The sequence below is a fragment of the Belonocnema kinseyi genome, chromosome 7, assembly GCF_010883055.1.
Source record: "Belonocnema kinseyi isolate 2016_QV_RU_SX_M_011 chromosome 7, B_treatae_v1, whole genome shotgun sequence".
NCBI classification, from domain to species: domain Eukaryota; kingdom Metazoa; phylum Arthropoda; class Insecta; order Hymenoptera; family Cynipidae; genus Belonocnema; species Belonocnema kinseyi.
This window is the reverse complement of record NC_046663.1, coordinates 98,542,842-98,564,770: the sequence shown is the minus strand read 5'-3', so window position 1 is coordinate 98,564,770 and position 21,929 is coordinate 98,542,842. Positions and strand designations below refer to the sequence as shown.

Genomic DNA, 21,929 nt, shown 5'->3' with positions numbered 1-21,929 from the left:
AAACCCATCTCCAGAAAATGTTGACCATCTAGTTCTGTACTGCCACCCTTCAAATAATCATTCGGCAATTTTGCAATCATAAAATATTCAATAAGTGATTAAAATTTTCCTTGCGAAATTCAAATTATAGTTTTGGTTCAAGTTGGACGATTTTCAGGGCATCTTGAATCAAAATGCAGCTTCTTTATCAACATTATATAAAAATGAGGCTGTTATAAATGTTCTTTTTTACTGCAAGGCAACGTGGTTGTTGGGCAATTTTTATCGTTGTAATTTGTATTATTCATCATCTTCGCTTAAAATTATAGTTCTTATTGATTTAGTATAAGATATCATATAAATAGGAATTTATATGAAATGTTCATAACCTACAGAATTATGATTAACTTTTATAAATTGCGGAATATCGATACATTTTTGTAAAAAAAAATGTAAGCTATATTTTAGAATTTTTTGAGCTGACAGTATTCTTACATTCAATCAGAATTTTAAACTAATAAAGACGGAAAAACAGTATATAAATAAAAAATTATATTCAAATATTGTATTGCGAATACAAAGTTATTGTTTTGAGCAATTTTCTTTGAAGTACAAACTAATCACTTAAAATTTCTTGGTGACTTGTACCAAAGATATATTTGCCTGCATATTTTTTATTTTGAGATTGGACATTATCCATTGAGGTTAAGTCAATATTTCGGAAAAGAAAATCATTTCTATTAACTAAGTTTTGATCAAATACAGCAGTATGGAAATTTACTTTATAGATACTTTAAATTAAAACTTTAATGGTCAAAGGATATTCTAATTCTAAAGAAAAGTGGATTGTATTAATTTCATGTTGTTCCAAGTCCAAAATAGCTTTTTGATTGCTGCTGAACTGAATTATTATAACTACCCGAGTCGAAATATAGCCCCTACTTTGAGACTCTTCACGCTAATATTTGTAGGGGCTGAGGTTGTAAAGTAGAGGATATTACCATACGATTTTTGCCCCTACTTTATCGCTCTTATGGGCACAAATTTCCGAATCTTCCATTTGGGGCGTCAAAATAGAGGCTTAGTTTTTGTTTCTAATTTATCGCTCTACACTCTACCTTCCTGTACAGAATAAAATAATTTGACGAAAAATTACCCAATTTGGAGCAAGAAGAAGACATACTAGTACCGAAACTATAGAGAACAAATCTTATGAATCATAACCGATTTTTCGCCACAAAAAAATTAATCTTCTGTATTATTATATTATCACTTTTATACTCTAATATTTGTTCACATGTTTAAGGACACAATTATTTACCATCGCAAAATCACTACACTATTTATAAAAAAATGTAAACTGAATTATATTATTTGTTTCGTTACTTGCAAATAAAACGAAGATTTTGTTTGGAAAATAACTCTTTAAAGTAGTCTGGCTACTGCTAATGCCTAAAGCCTCTCGGCTAGCCTAGCTTGAAGTATGCAAAAAAATCTGAAAAATAACCTACAGCTGTGCAAGGCCATCTAAAAATCTTTGTGGCCCATTCTGTAACAAATATTGCTACGCTTATAATAATATATGTGCTAGGATTTTAGATTTTAGAAATATTACAAATTATTATTGTATATTGTATGTGCTTAATCAAGATTTAAACTTAATCCAAAAATATTTCAAGATATTTTAAAAGATTAGCAAAAATTCAATATGTATTTTCAGAAATTTAATAGATTTTAAAGGATTTACACAAATTTCCGAAGATTTCAAAAGATTTAACAGACTTTAAAGAATTCAAATTCAAACTGAAATTCATTAAAAATATATTGAACTCTTTTAAATAATTAGAAAACTTTGGAATTCTATTATAAACTTAAAAAAATTTTTAATCAAATAACTCCCGTTAAATCTCTTGAAACTACTGAAAATCTCTTTAAATACATAAAAATATTTTTAAATTACGTGAAGATCCTTAAACTCTTTTGAATTTTTGAACTCATAAAAAGTATTTTAAAGTCTTTAAAATCTCTTGAAAATTCTTGTACTTATTGGAATTCTTCTAAAATCTTTTAAAATTCATTAAAATTACTTAAAATCTTTTGAATTGCATTTATAAACTTTAATCTTTTTTAATTGAAAAGATTTGTTAAATTCCGTTAAATCATTTTGAAATTCATTAAAATCCTTTAAACACTTGAACATATTTTGTAATAACACAATAATACATAAACTTTTTTGGAATTTCTTTACATTTTTTAGAATCATTGTAAATAATTTGGAATCTTTAAAAACGTATAGAGTGCAAAGGGAAATTGAGGAATATGTCAGAATATTTGTGAATATTTCGGGATATTTCAGAATATTTTGAAAATTTTTTTTAATATCTGAGATTAGAAAGAATATCCAGAATACCAAGAATATTGAAAGAATACGTGTATGGGAATATTTAGTGAATGTATCAGGAATATTGAAGCGATCGACCCCTCGGTATATAGAAATAGATTGGTTTAAAAATATGACATTTTGAAGAAACAATTGATTGTTTTAATTAATTGTTACATCCAAATCTTTGGTATATATTTATAACCATAGGTGATCTTATTAAGATTTATTACAAGTGAACTGTAATCAACGTCGGTTTTTTTTAGAATAACGTATGAAAAACAATCATCGCTGACCGAATCCATTTGAAATCAGCGGGAACTGTACTGATGGCATTTTAGAGAAAACAACAAAGTATTTGTCACGAGGGGCTAGGCGTCGAGGCAACGACGCCACATATTTTGTGCGTTAAAATTTAAGAGCGTTAAACAAAAATTATGAACTACCTTAACTCTTTTTCAACATTTTTAGCCTTTTTACCTTCCCACTTAAGGAGGGTGGAGGGGGTGGTGTGATTAATTATTTATTTGCAGGGTATGTAAATACAAAATATGTAAGCTTGATCACCAGACTTGACTAGGGTATCCTGGGATTTTTGGGATCGCTGATTCCGAATCCGAGGTCCGTTGACCTACATTCCATCAGGTTCAAAGTCATTTGAAGATCAAACTGTAAAAAAGCCGATAAAGAAATCAAGAAAATAGATATATAGGTTTTTGGGATCGCTCGATTCAAATCAGGGGATCTTTTTATCCCTTAAGATAATCTGGATTCAGCGACCCAAAAAACGTATTTTTTGTACAGTGAAGAAAATTAATTGAGGGGCATTTTTTCAGTTCTACCTCGAAATAATGTTGAGTTTAATTTGAAATGACCTTCACTTGATATTGAGCTTTTGAATAAACCTTAAATTCGGATGCGGCGTTCTGAAAAACTTATATATGTATTTTTCAGGATTTTTTATCGGCTCTTTTACGATTTGATCTTCAATTGACATTTACTGTGATGTAATAGAAGTCAACGGACCTCGGATTGGGAATTAGCAATCCCAAAAACCACAGGATACCCTAGTCAAGTCTGGTGATCAAGCTTACATATTTTGTACTTACATACCCAGCACATAAATAATTAATAAAATGCCCCCTCCATCGTCATTTTTAGGGGGGGGGGTTAAAAAGGCTAAAAATGATGAATAAGAGTGAAGGTGGATCATAAAAGAGCCCATGATGCAATTCATTACGCAAATACAAGTTTGACAGTATCGAATCTTTCCAAAAACACTGTATACAAGCGGTGAAGTTTTTATTTTTAAAGTGGTAGTGGCGTGAATAGGAGGGTTGGAGTGGGGTCGTCCGTTTAAGGTGGAATTGACTTTTTATTTTCAGTAGATACTGCAGGGATTTTTTTCGAAATTTTGTGCCCAAATCTAATTTGGGTCAAAAACCGGACTTAGAGACCTCCCACCTTTTTGTGATTTTCCACCTGCAACTTCGAATATCGCGAAAACTGTTCCTCATAGGTTAAAAATAATATAACATAAAATATGCATTTTTATTAAATGTACAACTTTCATTTAGAACATTTTACGAAATTTCCTTTGTTTATGGAAGTAAATGAAAAAAAAATACGATTTTATACATCTTTAGGGGTTTTCCCATAAAAATGAAATTTGCGCCAATTGATGTTATGTTACAGGACTTCAACTGTAACTTGCCACTTTCTGGAATGGCTGTTGAAAAAAAAACGCTTGGCACATGTGCGCAAGAGCAGTTACTGATTTCTGTGATTTTAGCATTTGCCTCGTAAATAGGTACCTACTTTGCGCACTTGTATCACAAGTAGCTGTTCTTTCACAGAAGTTATTAAAATTTAATGTATAATTTTACCATGCCGGAGACTTTTCATAATTATTATTATTATTTTAATCAGTGGGAAATGTGCAACTGAATAAGAATCACTAACGGTTATCACTGATACTCATTAGGGAATTTGAATAATTATACAACGAATTTTCAAGTAGGGTTTAGCTGATTCTATTCAGTGCAAATTCGCATGGATATTCATGAAAATACCCTTTCTATTTATTGAAACTAGCAAGGAAATAATTCACAAAATAAAAATAATTTTTCTGCTATTGTACATAATTTATAAATCTCGCCCCACAAACTGTTTAACCATTCGGTATTTATTATCTGCATGAAATTTGTTTTTATTATGAATAATTTCATCTAACCTAATCTCATCTAATCTAATCATTTAATAATGACACCCTTTCTGCGCAAGGACTAATATAAGCTTTTACTTACAATTTGCTTAAGTTAGTCCGGCTATTGGATAGATCAGATGAAAAATCATTAAAATTAGTTTTTTTTTTTGCGGAGAAATATGTCCTCTTTCACATAAGGCCTTTTTAAGGGGCCATATTCAGGTTAAAATGTGAATTATCACTATTTTAAGTCGTGTGAAAAAACATGTGATCTTATGGAGAGGCCTTTCACGAGCTCCAAAAATGATTAATTTTTGCTTTAGAAAACGTTAAATATTGTTAGGAAAACTTGTTTGGAGACAAAAAATATAATGTAAAATTTGAATTACTGCTCATTTATACTTGCTTCCAGGAAATTTGATCTTAATTTTACCAAAATGTATAACCTGGAATCAAAAATGTACCTAGAATCGTGTCAAATTAACATTTAAATTAACATTTTATTATAATTTAAAAAACATTTTATTAATAATAATCAGCATAACAATTTTATACCTAATTTATTAATTGATATCCTTGGCAAATTTTGTATTTAATTACAAATTTCAGAAAAAAATAATGGACATAGCTTTGACTAGCTTTCCCAGTAGCCAGACTACTTTAAAGAGTTATTTTCCAAACAAAATCTTCGTTTTATTTGCAAGTAACGAAACAAATAATATAATTCAGTTTACATTTTTTGGCAGGTAAAATATTAGACAAAACTACAAACGTTTGGCTGCTTTCGTTTTTATAATTTAAAATTCAGTTAAATGATAATTCGGAAGAAGAACGTGTCAATTCGATCAATCTGTCAAAATAATTCATCTAGATTTATACAGAAATGCCCCAAAGAAGGAAAATAGCATAAGCAGGGATAATATAATATCTCATATATTATTAGGGATCACGTTTTGTTTACACATCTAGCGGATCCCCTAATCTGGTTGGTAAATCTGACATGTTTTCCTTTCCCTCATCAGTTAACACGACTTGACACCTCCAAAGTAGTTGAAGAAGAAAATAAATTGACACGATCAAGGAAACTATTGTTATTTTTTGTCAGACTTTCAAACATTTTGTCTCCGAATTAGTAAAGAGTTTTAGCAAAAAATTAATCCATTTTTTCTGTGAATGTTAAATGAAAAATTGCGATTAAAAGTCGATTCCACTTAAGTGATTGATTTAGTTTAACAGAAAGCTTCTCTTCTGTCCCTTGGTATGCTACCCCACAGATACCCTACAGTTTATAATTAACCCAATAGTACATTCGTTAATGACCCTGGAATTTGGTGTAACTATAAACATCAAAATAATAAAAAATAAAAAAACTGTTTCTCTAGATTTTCCAGTCTTATTTGATTAAGTATAAAATAGTACAATTTATTCATTTAAGCAGTAAGACAAAAAGAACATTTCAGATAGACGGAGCTAATCTTTTATTCTGCTTATACCCTTTAGAAATTATTAAATTTGAAGCAAAGTAGCAAATTTACTTCGCTTCGAATACATTTTAATTTGCAAAGTAACTTTTGTTACGTTAGTGACGTCAATCCGATTTAAGAGATATAAATCCCGTCTAGACATGCGACAATGACCAGAATTTTGCATGCATGAAAATTCAATATTTGTGCGTTTATTTAATTGATTTATTATTAGATTTGCCAATTTTATCCAGATTTCAAGTTTTCGGTTTAAGAACTGTGAATTTCAAGTTCTAAATTAAAATGCATAAAAGCAGCCACAGAAGGAGCAGAATTTATTTGATTATTAGATGCAATTATCCACGATCCGTATGAATCATTGTTATCCCTTTGTAGCATAGTTCGTGATAAACAACTATTGAATATTTTGCTTCATTTCCGTTGCGAAGGCAGACACGGAAGTCGCTCGAGTCGTTCGAAATTTCATTTGAAAACTTTACGGCGAGGGGCTACTGAAAAATCGATGCCGCAATCGTGCAAGCTATACCTATGCACTGGGCTTATTTCTCGACCAAGTAGCCAACGTTGTAGTTATTTAAATCATTTTTATCTTCAGAAAATTAATTTCTTATTTCCAATCACAAACTGGGTTTTCTTAAAAAATATTCATCTTTTTTTATTTGGTATAATTTAAAGGAAATTTTAAGAAAAAGCAATAATTCTGGTAAAATGCTTAATAATGCAAGAACATTTTTCTGATTTTTTAAACTTTGCATATTGTATGGCTTTGAAATTCGCAGATTTTCAAATTATATGACCATTCACTTTGACGACAAGTAAGTTAGAATGACTTTTAAAGGCTTTCCTACTTTAACAGCAGAGGGAAGCCTTTTAAAATATGGAATGGACTGAAACTTTTCAAATTGTAGATATTGAATTTGGAAGCCCTTTTTCCATTTAAGGTCATCAGGTCTAAAACCTTGATGTACTTTGTTTAATGTATCTAATTTAAGATAAGTCCTAAAATAGGATTATCTTTTCATTATATCTAAAATTGATTCTCAGTTTGAATTTTTCTAAATTTTAGCGCGTGTTCCAAATTTATAGACTTTATAACTTTTAAAAATGTATAAATTTAAAATTTATTTAAATTTTAAATTTAAATTTCAGTTTTAAATCATACAAAAATATAGTTCACAAATATGACTTTAACATTTGAAGTTTTTATTAATCTTGTTATCTAACATTGAAATATATCACAAAGAATTCGATATTTTAATTTTTGAAAAAATAAAATTCCAAGTTTGTTAAAATTGATACCAGTAATTTCACACAATAAAATTTGGTAATCGTTAAATGAATATTTTCTTATACCAACGAGCCATTCCCTTTTTGGGGTAGGCGTGACTCAACTGGGTGAGGAGGGGAGTCATGTGGAAGGGGATATAGGTTTTTTTAAGTAAATTTAAGATATAGAATTGCTTTTACAGTGATAGTTCAAAGATAAAGGACTTGCTGTTCTATGAATGCTTTGACGAATTTTTTCATATTTAGAAGCCGCAAAATTTCTTTTCTTCAAAAAATTAAAGATTGCTTAACTGATTTTCAAACTTACCTTCAATTCTTTAAAATTAAAGGATTATTATTTTAATTTTCTATTTCAAAAGGAATTTAACTGTCAAAAATTCAAGTTTTGCCAAAATTTTTCTTGTCCTGGCAAGGATATTTAAATTCGAAAATCCACAAATTCAGAAAACTACCAATTTGGCATGTTCGTTTCCTAATGGCAAATCTTCCAAATTTAAATCGTTTAATCAAAATGCTTCAATTTTTTAGACTTCAACTATTCATAATTTTAGATTTTAGAATTGCAGTTCTAAAAATAGCCAATTCTAAATACATTTGTAACATAAACTTAAAACCTTATTCTCTTAATTTTCAGAAAAGCATTCATCTGAGGGAAGAGCTGTTTCTCCAGTATCATCCGTATTATCGTCTGACTTGCCGATAAAAAATCGATTTGAAAGAGTTCAAAACCTTCTAGAAGAGTCTTCAGACGATCCGAAACTATTAGTACTGAAAACATCCAGTCGAATTCAAAGAGATCAGGACATTCAACAAAAACAAATAGAACAACCAACAGAAAAATTCGAGGAGCAGTCTTCACCATCTAAAAAATGTACAATAATCTCAATAGACACATTTCCCGCGGGCCAATTCCCAAGATTTCGTACTGTCAAAGAAATTACAAAAGACCAATCAACATTAGCCTTAGTGGAAACCCCTTCATTAATATTAGTAGAAAACCCTGCATCAAGCAGATTCCACAGAGTTCAGGACGTGATAGAAAATGCAATAGCAGAATGTACCGAAACCTCGGGCGTAAAATCTCCTGCAACTCAATTACAAAAACAGGATCAAAAAGAAAATGTAATATACAAGTGTTTAGATACATCGGACAAGTTTCCATCGAGGCGGCTCAAAAAGGTCCAAGACGTAATAGAAGACGTGATAGACCAGTGCAGTACTCTGCCAAATGTTTCAACAGCAACAACAACAGTAATAACTCGATCAGGAACCACCACCACGACGACAATTCGTCAACCACAAGAATTTCGAACGCCGACACCTCCGCCTTCTCGCCTCGAAGAAGCCCAAACCAGGATAGAATCAACGGGGCCAATAAAGTTTAACGATGATCTTAGGCAAAGACAAAGTTCGCCAGTATCTTTAACGGAAGCGTGTACCTCTCGCCTGGAAGTACTTGCACCTTTCAGACACTCGCCAACATTGTCAGAGCGTTTCTCAAATTCCTCAAGATCAGTCATCGTCTCTCCTGACAAATATCAAAGCCAAAACGATGGAATGCAACTCTTTAGGGACAGATCTGCTGCGGAAACAGAAGCTGCTCATGATTTGTTGGAATTGTCTCGTTCTTTGCCTCCATTGCCCCAACCGGGTGTAGCAATTGGTCCCCAAAATGTCGTTGAAGCACCGGCAACTGATGTGCAAGAAATGAGAGTATATCAAGGTGAGACTCCTGTTTATCAAGTTAATGCGATTTTCGCGAGTGACTTGATGAACAGTGGGATTTATCACCAGCATCAAGGAGAAATAATTTATGATCCCACGCATGCTAGAACGATTGTCCAGCAAGCACCTGGGGGTGTTTTTATACCATTATCTCCTGTTCAGGAAATTCTATTTACGTATGCGACACCATCTGTGCCGTCAATGATCACTGAGCAATCAATAGAACTTGCGCCGTCGTCAATGTTCGTCGATCAATTGACAGGCACTATGACGCCCTCGACGATCGACGGGCAGTCAATAGGATCTCCGCCGTCTTTAATGATTGGCGAGCAATCGATAGGATCTTCGACACCTTCGAGGTTCCGGCAATCGATAGGATCTGAGGCCTCGTCGATGGCCATGGAGCAAACGATAGGATCCGAGGCGTCTTCAAGGTTTGAGGAGCAGTCGATAGGATGTTCCAAGACGTCCATGATTACCGAACAATCAATAAGATCTGGTACTTCATTGATATCAGGATCTGGAACTTCGAGGATTGTTGAGCAAACGATAGGATCTTTAGCGCCCTCGATGTTCGACGGGCAATCGATAGGATCATCGAGGACTATGATCGTTGGGCAATCAATACGATCTAGGACGCCTTCAACATCTACATCATCGATGATCGTCGAGCAATCGGTAGGAGCTGAGATACAACCGAGAATCGAACGGCGATCAATAGGAACTTCGCGATCGTCGATGATCGTCGGGAAATCAATAAGAACTGGAACACCATCAATATCAATATCTGTCGCGTCGACGATGCCCACCGAAAAATCAACCAAATCTATTACCACATCGACATCAGGTTCGTCGATGATCGTCGAGCAATCGATTGGAGTTTCTTTAGGATCTGCTACGTCGTCGATGCTCGCTGAAAAATCGAAGAGATCTGGGACACCATCAATGTCAGGACCGACGATGATCGTCGAGCAACCGATAGGAGCTAGGAAGCCATCGGTAGGATCTGTCGCATCATTGATGCTAGCTGATCAATCAATGAGTTCCGGGATGCCACGTATAGCATCTGCCACGTCGATGATTGTTGAGCAATCGATAGGATCCGTGATGCCACCGAGGATCGTCAGGCAACCAAAGGGATCTGTCACCGCTTCGATGATCATCGAACAATCGATAGGATCAACGACAATGTTAAGAATGGATGAGCAATCGATAGGATCTTTGACGCCACCGAGTTCAGGCGAGCAATCGATAGGATCTGTGACTTCGAGAATTGTCGAGCAATCGACAGGATCTATAAGATCAATAATTCTCAAGCCATCGACAGGGTCTATGACACCCTCGAGTATCACCGAGCAATCGATAGGACCTGTGTTGACGCCGATAATGGTCGATCAACCTATGGAATCTGTTCCTCCTTTGACGCCTCCAAATTCTGAGTGTAGTAGTGATATTGAAAACAATAATCCTAATTGGCAAGCTAATTTAAAGAGTAAAGAGGTCCAGGCTATTACGGATCAAACGGAGACGAAGGCTGCTGCTTATACGTATGATACACTGCTTGTTGCTGATGGAAGATCGAAAAATAAGAAGGGACATTTGCAACAGAAAGATACCCCTGAAGCTGAACCTCTGGATACTATCGAAGTTCCTAAGGCTGGAAGATATGTTTGCTGCGAGTGCGGTGAGATTTTATTTAATCTTATAATAATTCTATCAATTTATGATCAATTGCAATAAAAGTGAAAAGGAATATTAAGGGCATGGTAAACCTTGCATTATCAAACCGTTGCATACCATTTTAATTATCAACCTCAAATAATAATAATCAACATTTAGGGATCCAAAATTAATTTTTACCCAACTTTATTCATATTTTTCGAGTGCCAGTTGTTAAACTTTCTATTACAAAACTTAGATTAGTCATGACCGACATAATACCTCTAAAACAAGGAAATTTTTAGAACATTTTTAATTTCAGGCTGGAAGAAAAATTCCAATTTTTTTGTATTGGGCTATACATCTATATCACTCTGGAAATTCATTTTATTCTTTCTACAAGTGTTTTTGTAGATCTTCAACTTCTGGAATATTTACAGCTCCATAGGACCAACAGAAAATGATCTGGAAAACGTTGAATTTTCAACTAAACACAGAATTTCCGAAAAATAGTTGAATTTTCAACTAGCAAAAATTAATTTTTAACCAAATACAGTCAAAGCTGTCCCAAAATTGACATTAAATCCAGTTTTTACTGTAGTTGACTTTTCAAACAAAAAAGATTAATTTTCAACACAAAAATTACAATTTTTTAACCGAATAATTACACTTTAAACTAAAGAGATGAATTTTCAACTGCTAATCTGAAAAACTGCACCCGTTCCCAGCGAAATCGCGGTAAAATTACAGCCGTAAGCACGTCTCACGACCGTGACATGGGTGGTTACAGTCTGTGACGGACTTGATAAGATAATCCGGCAAAACTCTCGTGCTCCTTGACGATATGGAGGGACCCAAGAATGACCGCCTTCTGCATTTGTTGCAAGTGTCTTAGCATTTTTTCGACACGTAAGGTTGATTTTCAGGCTATTAACTAGTGAAAGCTTGTCATCTCCAAAAGCACCGGTGATAAGAACGATTAGCTTAACAGCATATTCCAGGTATAATCATCGCAACTCCTTTATAAGATCTCTATACCTCTCTTTCTTTTCATTCTCCTTTGCTCTTATATTTTTGTCAGGTGATGCCGAAAATTCGATAGCGAACATGGTTCGTTTCTCGAAGTCAAGGAGAGCTATGGCAGGCCTCTAGTGCGCATCAGAAACAATTGTCGAGAATATAAAGTTTTAGTATATGCGGCACTTCTAATTTCGACAATTGAATCGATTTCCCGGGAAGCGTTTAGCGGAGCAGTAATAAGGCTAATGTCGCATGAATCACAAAGATGGTAATAAAGCACTCTTAGTGCTGCATTGTTCCTCCTCCGCTGCTTTGTACAGAAACGCTCCTTTGCGCACTTCCTCGTGCTTCCTAAACGTTTTAAGAAGAAGGTCCCGTCCATTTGCAACTATACAATGAGAAAAAAATACTTCTGAATCAATGAAATATTGGTTTGAAGCAAAACTGAAAAAATGATACTCTAATTTTAAGAATTTATCACTAAGTTGAAGAATATTTGCAACTTAAATAGGCGCAAAGAATATATTCTTAATGTAAAATGGAGGTCCTCTTACTTTAAGAATATATATTCTTGTATATATGATAAAAAACATTTATTGATTTGTATGTTGTATTTACCACTTTTCTTCGAAGCGAAACACTCAATGCCCAAAATTACAAAAAAAGAAACTGATCTGAAAGCAAGTGACACGAAACATTAAAAGAAATTATTGAACAGGGCGAGGCGCATTTTCCTTTGCGCATTTCTTCTTCTTAAATAATATTCTCATTTTAAGAATTTTTTCTGTCTTTGTTTAGAATATGTCTGTAAGAAGATCATGCTTTTAATATTAGTATACCGTTTTTTCGGTGATCAAACGGTGCTTTCGCGCTCGGTCGAATGCATAATTATATAATCAATTCAAAGGTATATGCTATTGTTTATTATTTTCTTATTTCAAATAAAATATTGTTAAATTATTTAAAAAATGATAATCCTCAACTGAAGATGTCATATACCTAATAGTAAAATATTATAAAGTTAACTACACGTGAAATTTGAAGCAACGATTTGTCCTATAAATTGATAGTATCATGCTCTCAATTCTAAAGTGCGATGCTATCGTTGCAACAATAAACAAGTTTAACTGTACGCGAGAGTGGGGCTGGTTCGATCACTTTTTTTTTAAACAAAGTTTTTTCTAATAAATCTAACAATTATTTGTATGGCTTGGTGATCAAATGAAAGAGTAAACATCCATCTGCATTATACATAATCGATACATATTTTTATCCAACTTTTTAATATAGTTAATTTTTAATAACATTTACTCTAACGTCTCGTTTGATCGAACCTTCCCCATAAGTGATAATCAAATTGCAAATGCGCTTAGAAATTAAAATAACAACTTTTCGCAAAAAAGTAAATGTAAAAATATTAGGATATATATACACTTTCGGGAGGACGAAAATTTATTTAATCCAAATCGCTGGTGCAATATGGCAAACTACTTCGTAAAAGTTCTCGAAGGACGCTTTTTTCACATTTACCTACAATTGCTGTTATGTCACCGATTGCAACTAGCGATACCACACGCGCGCCACGTTCACTTGTGTAAAGTAAGGTCACTAGAGGAACTAATTTTTAGTGGGAATTCCATTTTAAAATATAAACGACATTTTAAGAAATCGCTAATGATCGGACTTGCCCCGTGATCGAACCTGTCCCACTCTACCCTATAGTAACACTGCATACATTATTCTAAACAAAACTATTTGTTGGCATGTGTTAGGGAAGACGTATTACTTACAACTAATGAGAAACGCACTTTATTAAAATATCCGCAATCTCCGAGAATCGAACGCACGCACCGCCCGCTTAAAGTTGCACGCCTTATCCCTAAAGTTACGACGCCATGCTAAATACCATATCATAAATACTGATGGCATTCATCCGACACTTTTTAACTTACAAGGGAAAGGCGAAATTGTCTTTTTGATAAAACTGTCATCAATCGACAGTACGTCAAAAATAATTAGGCACGTGCCTTCTTTCAATCTGCGCCGCCGGTCCACTATTCAATTCATTTAATTGCATAATTGTAATTTATCGTAATTTATTGTTCTCTTTGTCGAGAAACGTTATGTTTCAATTTTTACAGCGATTATCACACACAGCTATGCTAAGAACAGTAAATGTATTTTTTAACATACTTAAATGATTTAAAATTGAATCAACATTTAAGAAACGTTATTTAAATAGGGAGTTAAATAGGGAATTAATAAATGCCAATTAATTTTTCGAAACAAATCATCTATATTTAAAATTGTTACTAAATTAGTAATTGCAAAAAGTAATTACTGATAAAAATTAGACAATGTTAGATAATTAAAAAAAAAATTTGCAAAATTTATACTTTGCATCGTTTCAAGCTATATAATATAATATACTCCATTTATTTTAATCATTTTTATTTTTTGGTTTGACATAAATAATTACTCTGATCATTTATTGAATAATTACTTATATAATATGAATAAGATTCTTTTTTTAATTAATTCCTACATAATTATTAGTATTTTTTATTTATGTCTATTAATTTATATTAATATTTAGTTCAATAACAATACATAATACTACCATAATTATTATATTTTATGGATGAAAAACTGTGATTTTGATCAAATTGACTATCATACATGTACAGATATGTATAGTTCTTTAAAGTTACGAAATTTTTTAAATTTTGTTTTACTTCTCCAACTTTTTATAAAAACTAGAATTTAGGAGATACATTATTTCAAAGTTCAATTAGTTAGCAATGTTTATGAAAATTTTGGCCCACTTTCTTCAAATTTTCAGTGTTTGTATATATTTTTTATAATTTAATTTATACTGACAAAAAGACGACTAAAAAATCCCGAAATACAAAATTTCCGACACTGTAAAGTTCTCGAATAATAAAATCCTTGTCAAAAATTTACGAATGATGAAATTCCTGAATTATAGCAATTAAAAAAATCTTGTTGTTTATAAATAATATTATTATATTAAAAATACAATGATCAAATATATGTATCTAAGAAATTATGTAAAATATTTAAAGTGTATGAAAATTATTTCTTAAAACTGAAATAACAACAATTGTATAAAAAGGTTATAAATAGATTAATTTAATGATACTTGCTCCTCGAAATAAAAAAGAAATTGTCTCCGAACCTAATAACATTTTCCAAACAAACTTTTCATGTTTTAAATCAGTACTGATTTACTTCAAAGCTTCTTTTTTATTTCTCTTTCAATTAACAATTCGATTGTTGCGAAAATTGTTTGTAATTTTTGTCATACTATGCACATTTTTAACAAAATTTCTCATTCAGAAATACATTCTCTTTAATTATTTATATTTTAAATTCCAAAAATTATTTTGTAAAATTTTGAATATTAAAAAAAATGTATTTGATAAAAGTAGTTGCTTATTCCATTTAAAATGAATGAATAATATTTAACAAAAACAATTTTTTTGATTCTTCAAATTATGGAATTTTCTGGTTCGAACATTTTAAAATTCAGTAATTTTCTGTCGGAAGTATTGTTCTTGGGAATTTTCTGAATAGGGTCATATTATAAACTGTCGTGAATTTTATTATTCAGGAATATGTCAATTCGGAATTTTTATATTCCGGCAATTTTTTAATTTTTGTACTTTTATTTTTCGGGATTTTTCGATCGTCCCCTGACAAATTTTTAAGTTCGAACTTGAAGACTAATTTCAATAGACCAATCACATCGGCTAGAAATGCTTCAGTGCTTTTTATGAATATTTTCAGCTCAATCTGATGGTGTTCAAAATTTGTAGGAAGATTCGAAAATACATACTTTGGGTTCAATTTTACTATGCCTTTCAGACAGTTACGCAATTTTTTTAAACATATGCATTTATGTTTCATACAACAAGATTTTTTCATATTACAAAATTTCACCTTAGAAAGAAATACATAGATAAATCTAATAATAGAATATACAGATGACTCAAAATTTACTTTTTCTTTGTTTCTATCACAGATGTTGTAGATCTGATAGTGCATGCTTTCGACCGTGTTCGAAAGCACATTCATTGTAACTACGGAAGATACTATCAAATCGAAAGTATCTTTGTTTCGTTGAAATAATTTTCTCTAGAAAATAAAAAAATACTTTATTAATTCAAAAGTATATTTAACACTTTAATACAACATTTTCTTGAAATAAATCTGCATATATTTTTCTTAACTTTATATGCTTTCACTCAAAGCAAAATTTATTGGACCATTGACATAAACTATTGTCTTAATAATGCGCAATTCAAAAACACCGGCACTTATGATTGAAGAGTATTTTTTTCTCAGTGTTTGTGCTGTGCCCAGAATAATCTGGTTGTGAACATATTCAAAATTCAGTATTTCGCGACCAGCTTGGCGGCGTGAGATGTAGAGTCGTGGAACAGAGGACTTAAGGTCCATGCTTTTGCCAATGTGTATAGCCTTTCGTGTCCCAATATCAAGAGATCTAAGCTTATTCTTCGTCCATGGAACAACTTCAAATGAGTAGATTACTACCGGGACGGCAAGCATGTTTGTTGCAAATACTTTATTCCTCGCCGACTGTTCGGAAGACCAAATCTACCTGATGATACGTTTGTATCTGCTACGGAGAGTATCTTTTATAGATATTATATCCTAAATGTGACTCAGTGGCACGTCTACGTATGTATAGGTCTCTCCAGCGCCACGGTCCATTCCCATCTCCTGAGAGTATTCCTCGACAATACATGTAAAACACGTGAGTGACCTTATTTCCAGGTTGTCTGCAAATGTACTCAAGCTAATGACGAAGTGCGACAGATAATAACAATAATGTAAGACCAAATAAGCGTGGGTTCATGGTGTCGCCCTGAAAGACACCTCTCTGAAATGCCACGTTGTTAGTTGTCACACAATGTTTTACATATGCGATGGCAAATGTGGTTTTCCAAAAAAGCATCAATTTCTCTATGCACCTCACGATATGCGAATGAACCTTTAAGCTTTTAAAAGGGTAGATGATAAATCTATGGGAGGTATAATCGATAAGCCGCGCTTGTAAAATGCTGCGTTTTTGCAGACATATCTATCGATGAGCAGGTTCTCCCGACATCTTGCTACGCCTTCTTTGAGCTGCGTTCTTCGTACATTTCTTGCCACACAGGTTAGATTTTTCGAACAATCCTATCATTTAGAATAGTTGTAAATATCTTACACAGTTGTCCTTCTTTGGAAAGACTAATGTGCACCCTTCCAACAACCATTTCAGAATAGGCTCTTCTAACTTAAATATGAGGTGGAAAAGCGAGTCAGATGCTAGTGGATCTGGTCCCGGAGCGGAAAAGTTCTTCATACCTCCTAATACTTTTTTCACCTCCTCGGTAGTGATAGGTGAGCATTCTTCCTCTGGTGTTATGAAGGCATCACACAGCTCCTTGAAGCTAATTATGTTCTCTGAGTCTTTATCCACTCTATGGTGCACTTCATAGACTTCTCTCCAAACTACTTCGGCCTCCTCTGGGTTGGGCGAGTGGTCGACAGTAACTGGAGGGTCTTGGAAGAGTCGAGATGGGTCAGAGAGAAACTGTTGTTTTTTTTTCTGATCCACATCTCTCTCCGCTCCAAACTTCTCTTAGAGTCAGATAGTGCAATAATATGCTTCTGATAGTGAGCAGCTTTGACTTGTGAAGTGTCTGATAACCGATCCGCATTTCACGCGCGAACTGTCGAACCTTGGCAGTGTAATTCTTGTTAGATATTATGTAGACAATCACACACTGACTGTGGAACGCGTACTGTCTAACCCAACCTATCTTTGGGGTCAGTTAATGCATTCATCTTTTGGTCTTATGATCAGCCGTTGGTTTTGTTTCACGGTTTGCATATGCGAAACCTCTTACTGAATTATGCATCCAACAATTAATAGTCCAGAGGTCGAACTCTTCGGAACAATCTCCACGAAGTTCGTCATCTAGTTTAGCCAAGCTAAAAGAAACCTGAATGTTGACGTTTCTCCGGGTCCTCTTTTTTTCTGTTTTGTTCTGGATACAGTTAAGTAGATGCTCCGCTTATATAACCCCTTTTCCGGAGTTCCTTGGCACGATTTCGCAATCGTTTAGGCGAAAAATGCTAGGGCTTTAGACTTTATATATTTCTCGAAACCACAGAGCATCCATTCACGTCATCTAATCTTTTCATTCAGGGGCCATACTGGTATCATAGCACTCAAATTCGTCCCTGAGTTCATCCGTCTACTCAAAAGTATTGAGATTTTGCTGGTCAATCACATTGACTTTGTCTTGATTGGCTCAATCAACTCTAGAGTAGTCAGGATTTGTTTTCCGACCCATTTTCGGAAGACCTTCGCGTTCGATTGTTTTCAACCTTCTTAACAAGAAGAATTAACTTAACAACTAAAAATAGTTAGATTTTTAACCAAATAGATGAAATTCCCACCAAAAGAGATGAATGTTCAACTAAAATGATGAATCTTTAATTAGAATGATCAAAGTTTTAGTTTGAAAAATAAGCTTTGTACAAAAAAAGCGAATTTTCAACCGCAGAGGTGAATTTTTATTTGAAATGATGAATTTTGAACTAAAAATATATTTTTTCAACAAAAAATGGAAATCTGATTTTCAGTTACATACATTAATTTTCAACATAGAGGAAATTCCGGGACTCAATGAACCAAATTTGAATAAATAATAGGGCATTTGAAAGACTATTGAATAACATTTCGATTGATACGGTTGCTTTTTTCAAATTACCAGCGGTTCTTTTTTAAATAAAGATTTTACAAAAAACGAGGTCTTAGAAAATCCAAAAAGGGTGGTTCGAATATGGCACACGTAAAAAAACTAAAAATGCACAAAAAATAAAGAAGTTAACGGTATGTAAATATTTATTAATATAATTTTAAAGAATACAATGTACAGCAAACATATTGGCAATAGTCGCACATCCATATGGCTGTTAATGCTTCGGTGCAACCACTCTGGGATCATTAGTTGGATTAAGTACATAAATACATGAATCCATTCTTCTTAACATTCAGAAATTTTAATAATGTATAACTGTGATTTTTTGGTGAGTCAAAATTGGCTAGCCAATTTTGGTGTGCCATATTTGAGCCACTATCTACAAAATCTTCATGTCTAAAAAGCATAATCTTTAAAGAGAAGCGTTTCCATATCTCCTTTTCAATAATATTCTACTAATTCTACTGTACTACTAGAAGCAATAATTATTATTAAAACTCCCTTCACAAGATAAATAATGGACATTTAATGCTTATCAAAAATAAACTTGATGATCACTGTATATATATATTTATCTTACGCTTCCAAAAATGCACATCGAGCAATGAAACTTACACTTTTTTGTACTAGACTAAAGAGCATTCAACTCCTACTATTGCTAACGGAGTATAAGGTAAGTGTGCCAGTTATCGAAAGCTTAAGGCAAATTTCAGATTTCAAATGCTTAAAAAACTATATTAAACATATTTGAAGCTTAAGAAATGAGTTTTATCGGATAAAGTGTACCTTTAGAAAGGTAAATTACTTATTACTTGTAACATGTCCTATTAGAATGAATATTATAAGAAGTTCGAAGTACGAGAATGCATGGGTTATCGGCAAGTCAGAAATCTGGCTGCTCGAGTTATCGGCACTCCGAAGTGTTAGTGATCGGCAATAGCATTTAGGAAAAAACAGTTTTGCTGAGAACGAAGAACACAACATCTTACTTATATGTGAAATACTACCCATCTCCCAACAACCCATGCATTGACGAAGACTGGCACATTCACCTTACGTTTTGGTTTGCCAGAAATCCAAGTTTACCATATTCGAGCCCTATGCCATATTCAAGCCATCTCCCCTAAAAAATTAATTTTCAAGCAGAAAGATGAAATTTTAGACAAACAAATTAATTTTCTTTCCAATTATATAAATTTTCCACAAAACAGATGATTTTTCAACAAAATAATTTAATTTTTAACTAAAAAAAGTACATTTTTAACCAAAAATATAATATTTAAATTTTTAGGGACAACAATTAATTTTTAACTAAAGAACACATTTTCATAAAAATATTTAAATCTTCAACCAACGAAATGAATTTTCAACTAAAATTGCTATGGTTCCGGAAAATATATATTTGTTTTATTAAAAAAATTTTTTCTTTAGATTTACGTAGATCAAGTTTTTTTTAAGCCTAATAATAGTTGGTTAAAAATATGAAGGGTTTTTCAATAGCTCAGTTTTTAATTTTCAGTATTCATGTAGACGGTCACAATTTGGATGTGTTATAGTAAGTGACACTCGGCAGTTGCTAGTCATGACAATTAATGACAAGCAATTCATCTTCAAAATCGGATCATTTTATTGTGCAATTTTCTGATTAAATAAATAAATACGAAAACTACATAAAAGCATTTGCATATCATTTTGATCTAATTTGGAGATCAAATTGATTACCTGCCATTTACTGCAAAATGAAGCAATATCATAATTCAAAATTAATTAATAATTAATAAGGGGTTGATTGCTTTTGAATTCTGACACAGAAAAAAAGAACCGATAGAAAGCGAGTCAGTTTTAATTGCAGGTCTGTCATTTGCATGTTGAAAGAATGAAAGTTAAATCGATTCATTAATGTACGCATGAATGCGTTGAAATTCAATATGAAATGGTGGTCTTAAAAGATCACATCCAATGGTAAAAATACGATGCACACATAGCAACTTTACATGAGCGTGAATATGCCAAGCATAGGTTACCTCAAATTATGTTCAACTGAGTAGAAAATGGAGATTACATTTTTAAATTAATTGTTTCGAATAAGAAGTATGGAGTAATACATTTGAATTAGAAGATGTAAATTAAACCTCCGATTAAAGAAAAGTTAAAAAATTAAAATTCAATTATATTGTAATAATTATATTTTTTTAACAATTTATTTCTTAATTCGCTAATTATAAAGAAAAGCGTCAGTGCTATTCACGTGTTCAGTGCACATGCTAATGACTGCAAGTAGTGTACGTGCTAGAAACAAACTCCGCAACCCGCCGATACAAATATTTAGGATTTCAGTACCCGAATTTGTATTAAAAATCATTTCTATAAAATAAAACGTGAGTTTTATTTGTACCTAAAGATGGTAACTTTAATTTTTTGCTTTTAGTAATAATTTGATTTTGTAAACGTAAATTCAAAGGAAAATTTTTTTTAATGTGAGAAATATAAAATAAGTTTACAACATTTATATGTGGTGTGATCCCAATATTAGTAAAACAATGTCAAACAAAAGCAATTAAAATGCCTGAAAATAAATAGTCTATAATTAAAAGTAGACCACGCATGCCAGGATTTGCTTAGAAGTTGCCAATTGAACTATTTTTAATAGAGAATTAAAACTATTATAGATTTAATGCTTTCAGGATGATACATTTTGATAACAAGAGATATTTTGGGTTTCACTCGTGTAAAAAACTACGAATTTTGCCGACGTTTTGTGAACATTCCATTTCACTTCTTCATTGCTGACCTGAAACTGAGGTATCAGGTTATGTTGTTCTTATGTATACTCACTACGATGACTGTGATTAGCCAGAGTGCCCCAACGTGGGGACTGGTCGATCCTGATTGGCCAATCAAGTCTTTTTATTCTAAAAACCCGGGAGTACGGAAAGCCATATCGGATTCGTATTATATCTATTGTACGAGGGTGGATCAAATATAAACCGGAATTTTACAAATACTTTTCTTAGCCAATCGCAAGCACTCTCACAGTGTAGATTCTTGTAATGTAGTGTATTAGGAGTGGGTAAAACGCTTGGTGAGCTGTTTGACTCAGTCAATTCGTCAGTACAGCTATGAGTGAGCAACAGGTTCCAGCGTCCGTTGCACAACGGGTTATAATAAAGTTTTTAACATAAAAAAGGCGTTAAACCGTGCGAAATTTTGACTAGATTGAAGGATCAGTATGGGGATGATACTCTGTCTAAAACTCAAGTGTTTGATTGGGCCAAAAAGTTTATGAGTGGACGAGAAAATGTGGAAAATGTGAGTCATAATCGACGTCCAAGATCAAGTGTCTCTGGCGATAACATTGGTGCAGTTCGTGACCTTATTGAAAGTGA

The 21,929-nt window shown here is 32.7% G+C and overlaps 1 protein-coding gene across 1 annotated transcript in view; it reads left to right on the top strand.

Moving 5' to 3' along the window:
- LOC117177417 (transcription factor Sp4-like) overlaps positions 1–21,929 on the top strand; it is a 37,385-nt gene that overhangs the window by 2,798 nt on the left and 12,658 nt on the right. Inside the window, exon 2 of the mRNA XM_033368086.1 lies at positions 7,971–10,745. Coding sequence (XP_033223977.1) covers positions 7,971–10,745 — 2,775 coding nt within the window. The remainder of the gene's footprint in view (positions 1–7,970; positions 10,746–21,929) is intronic.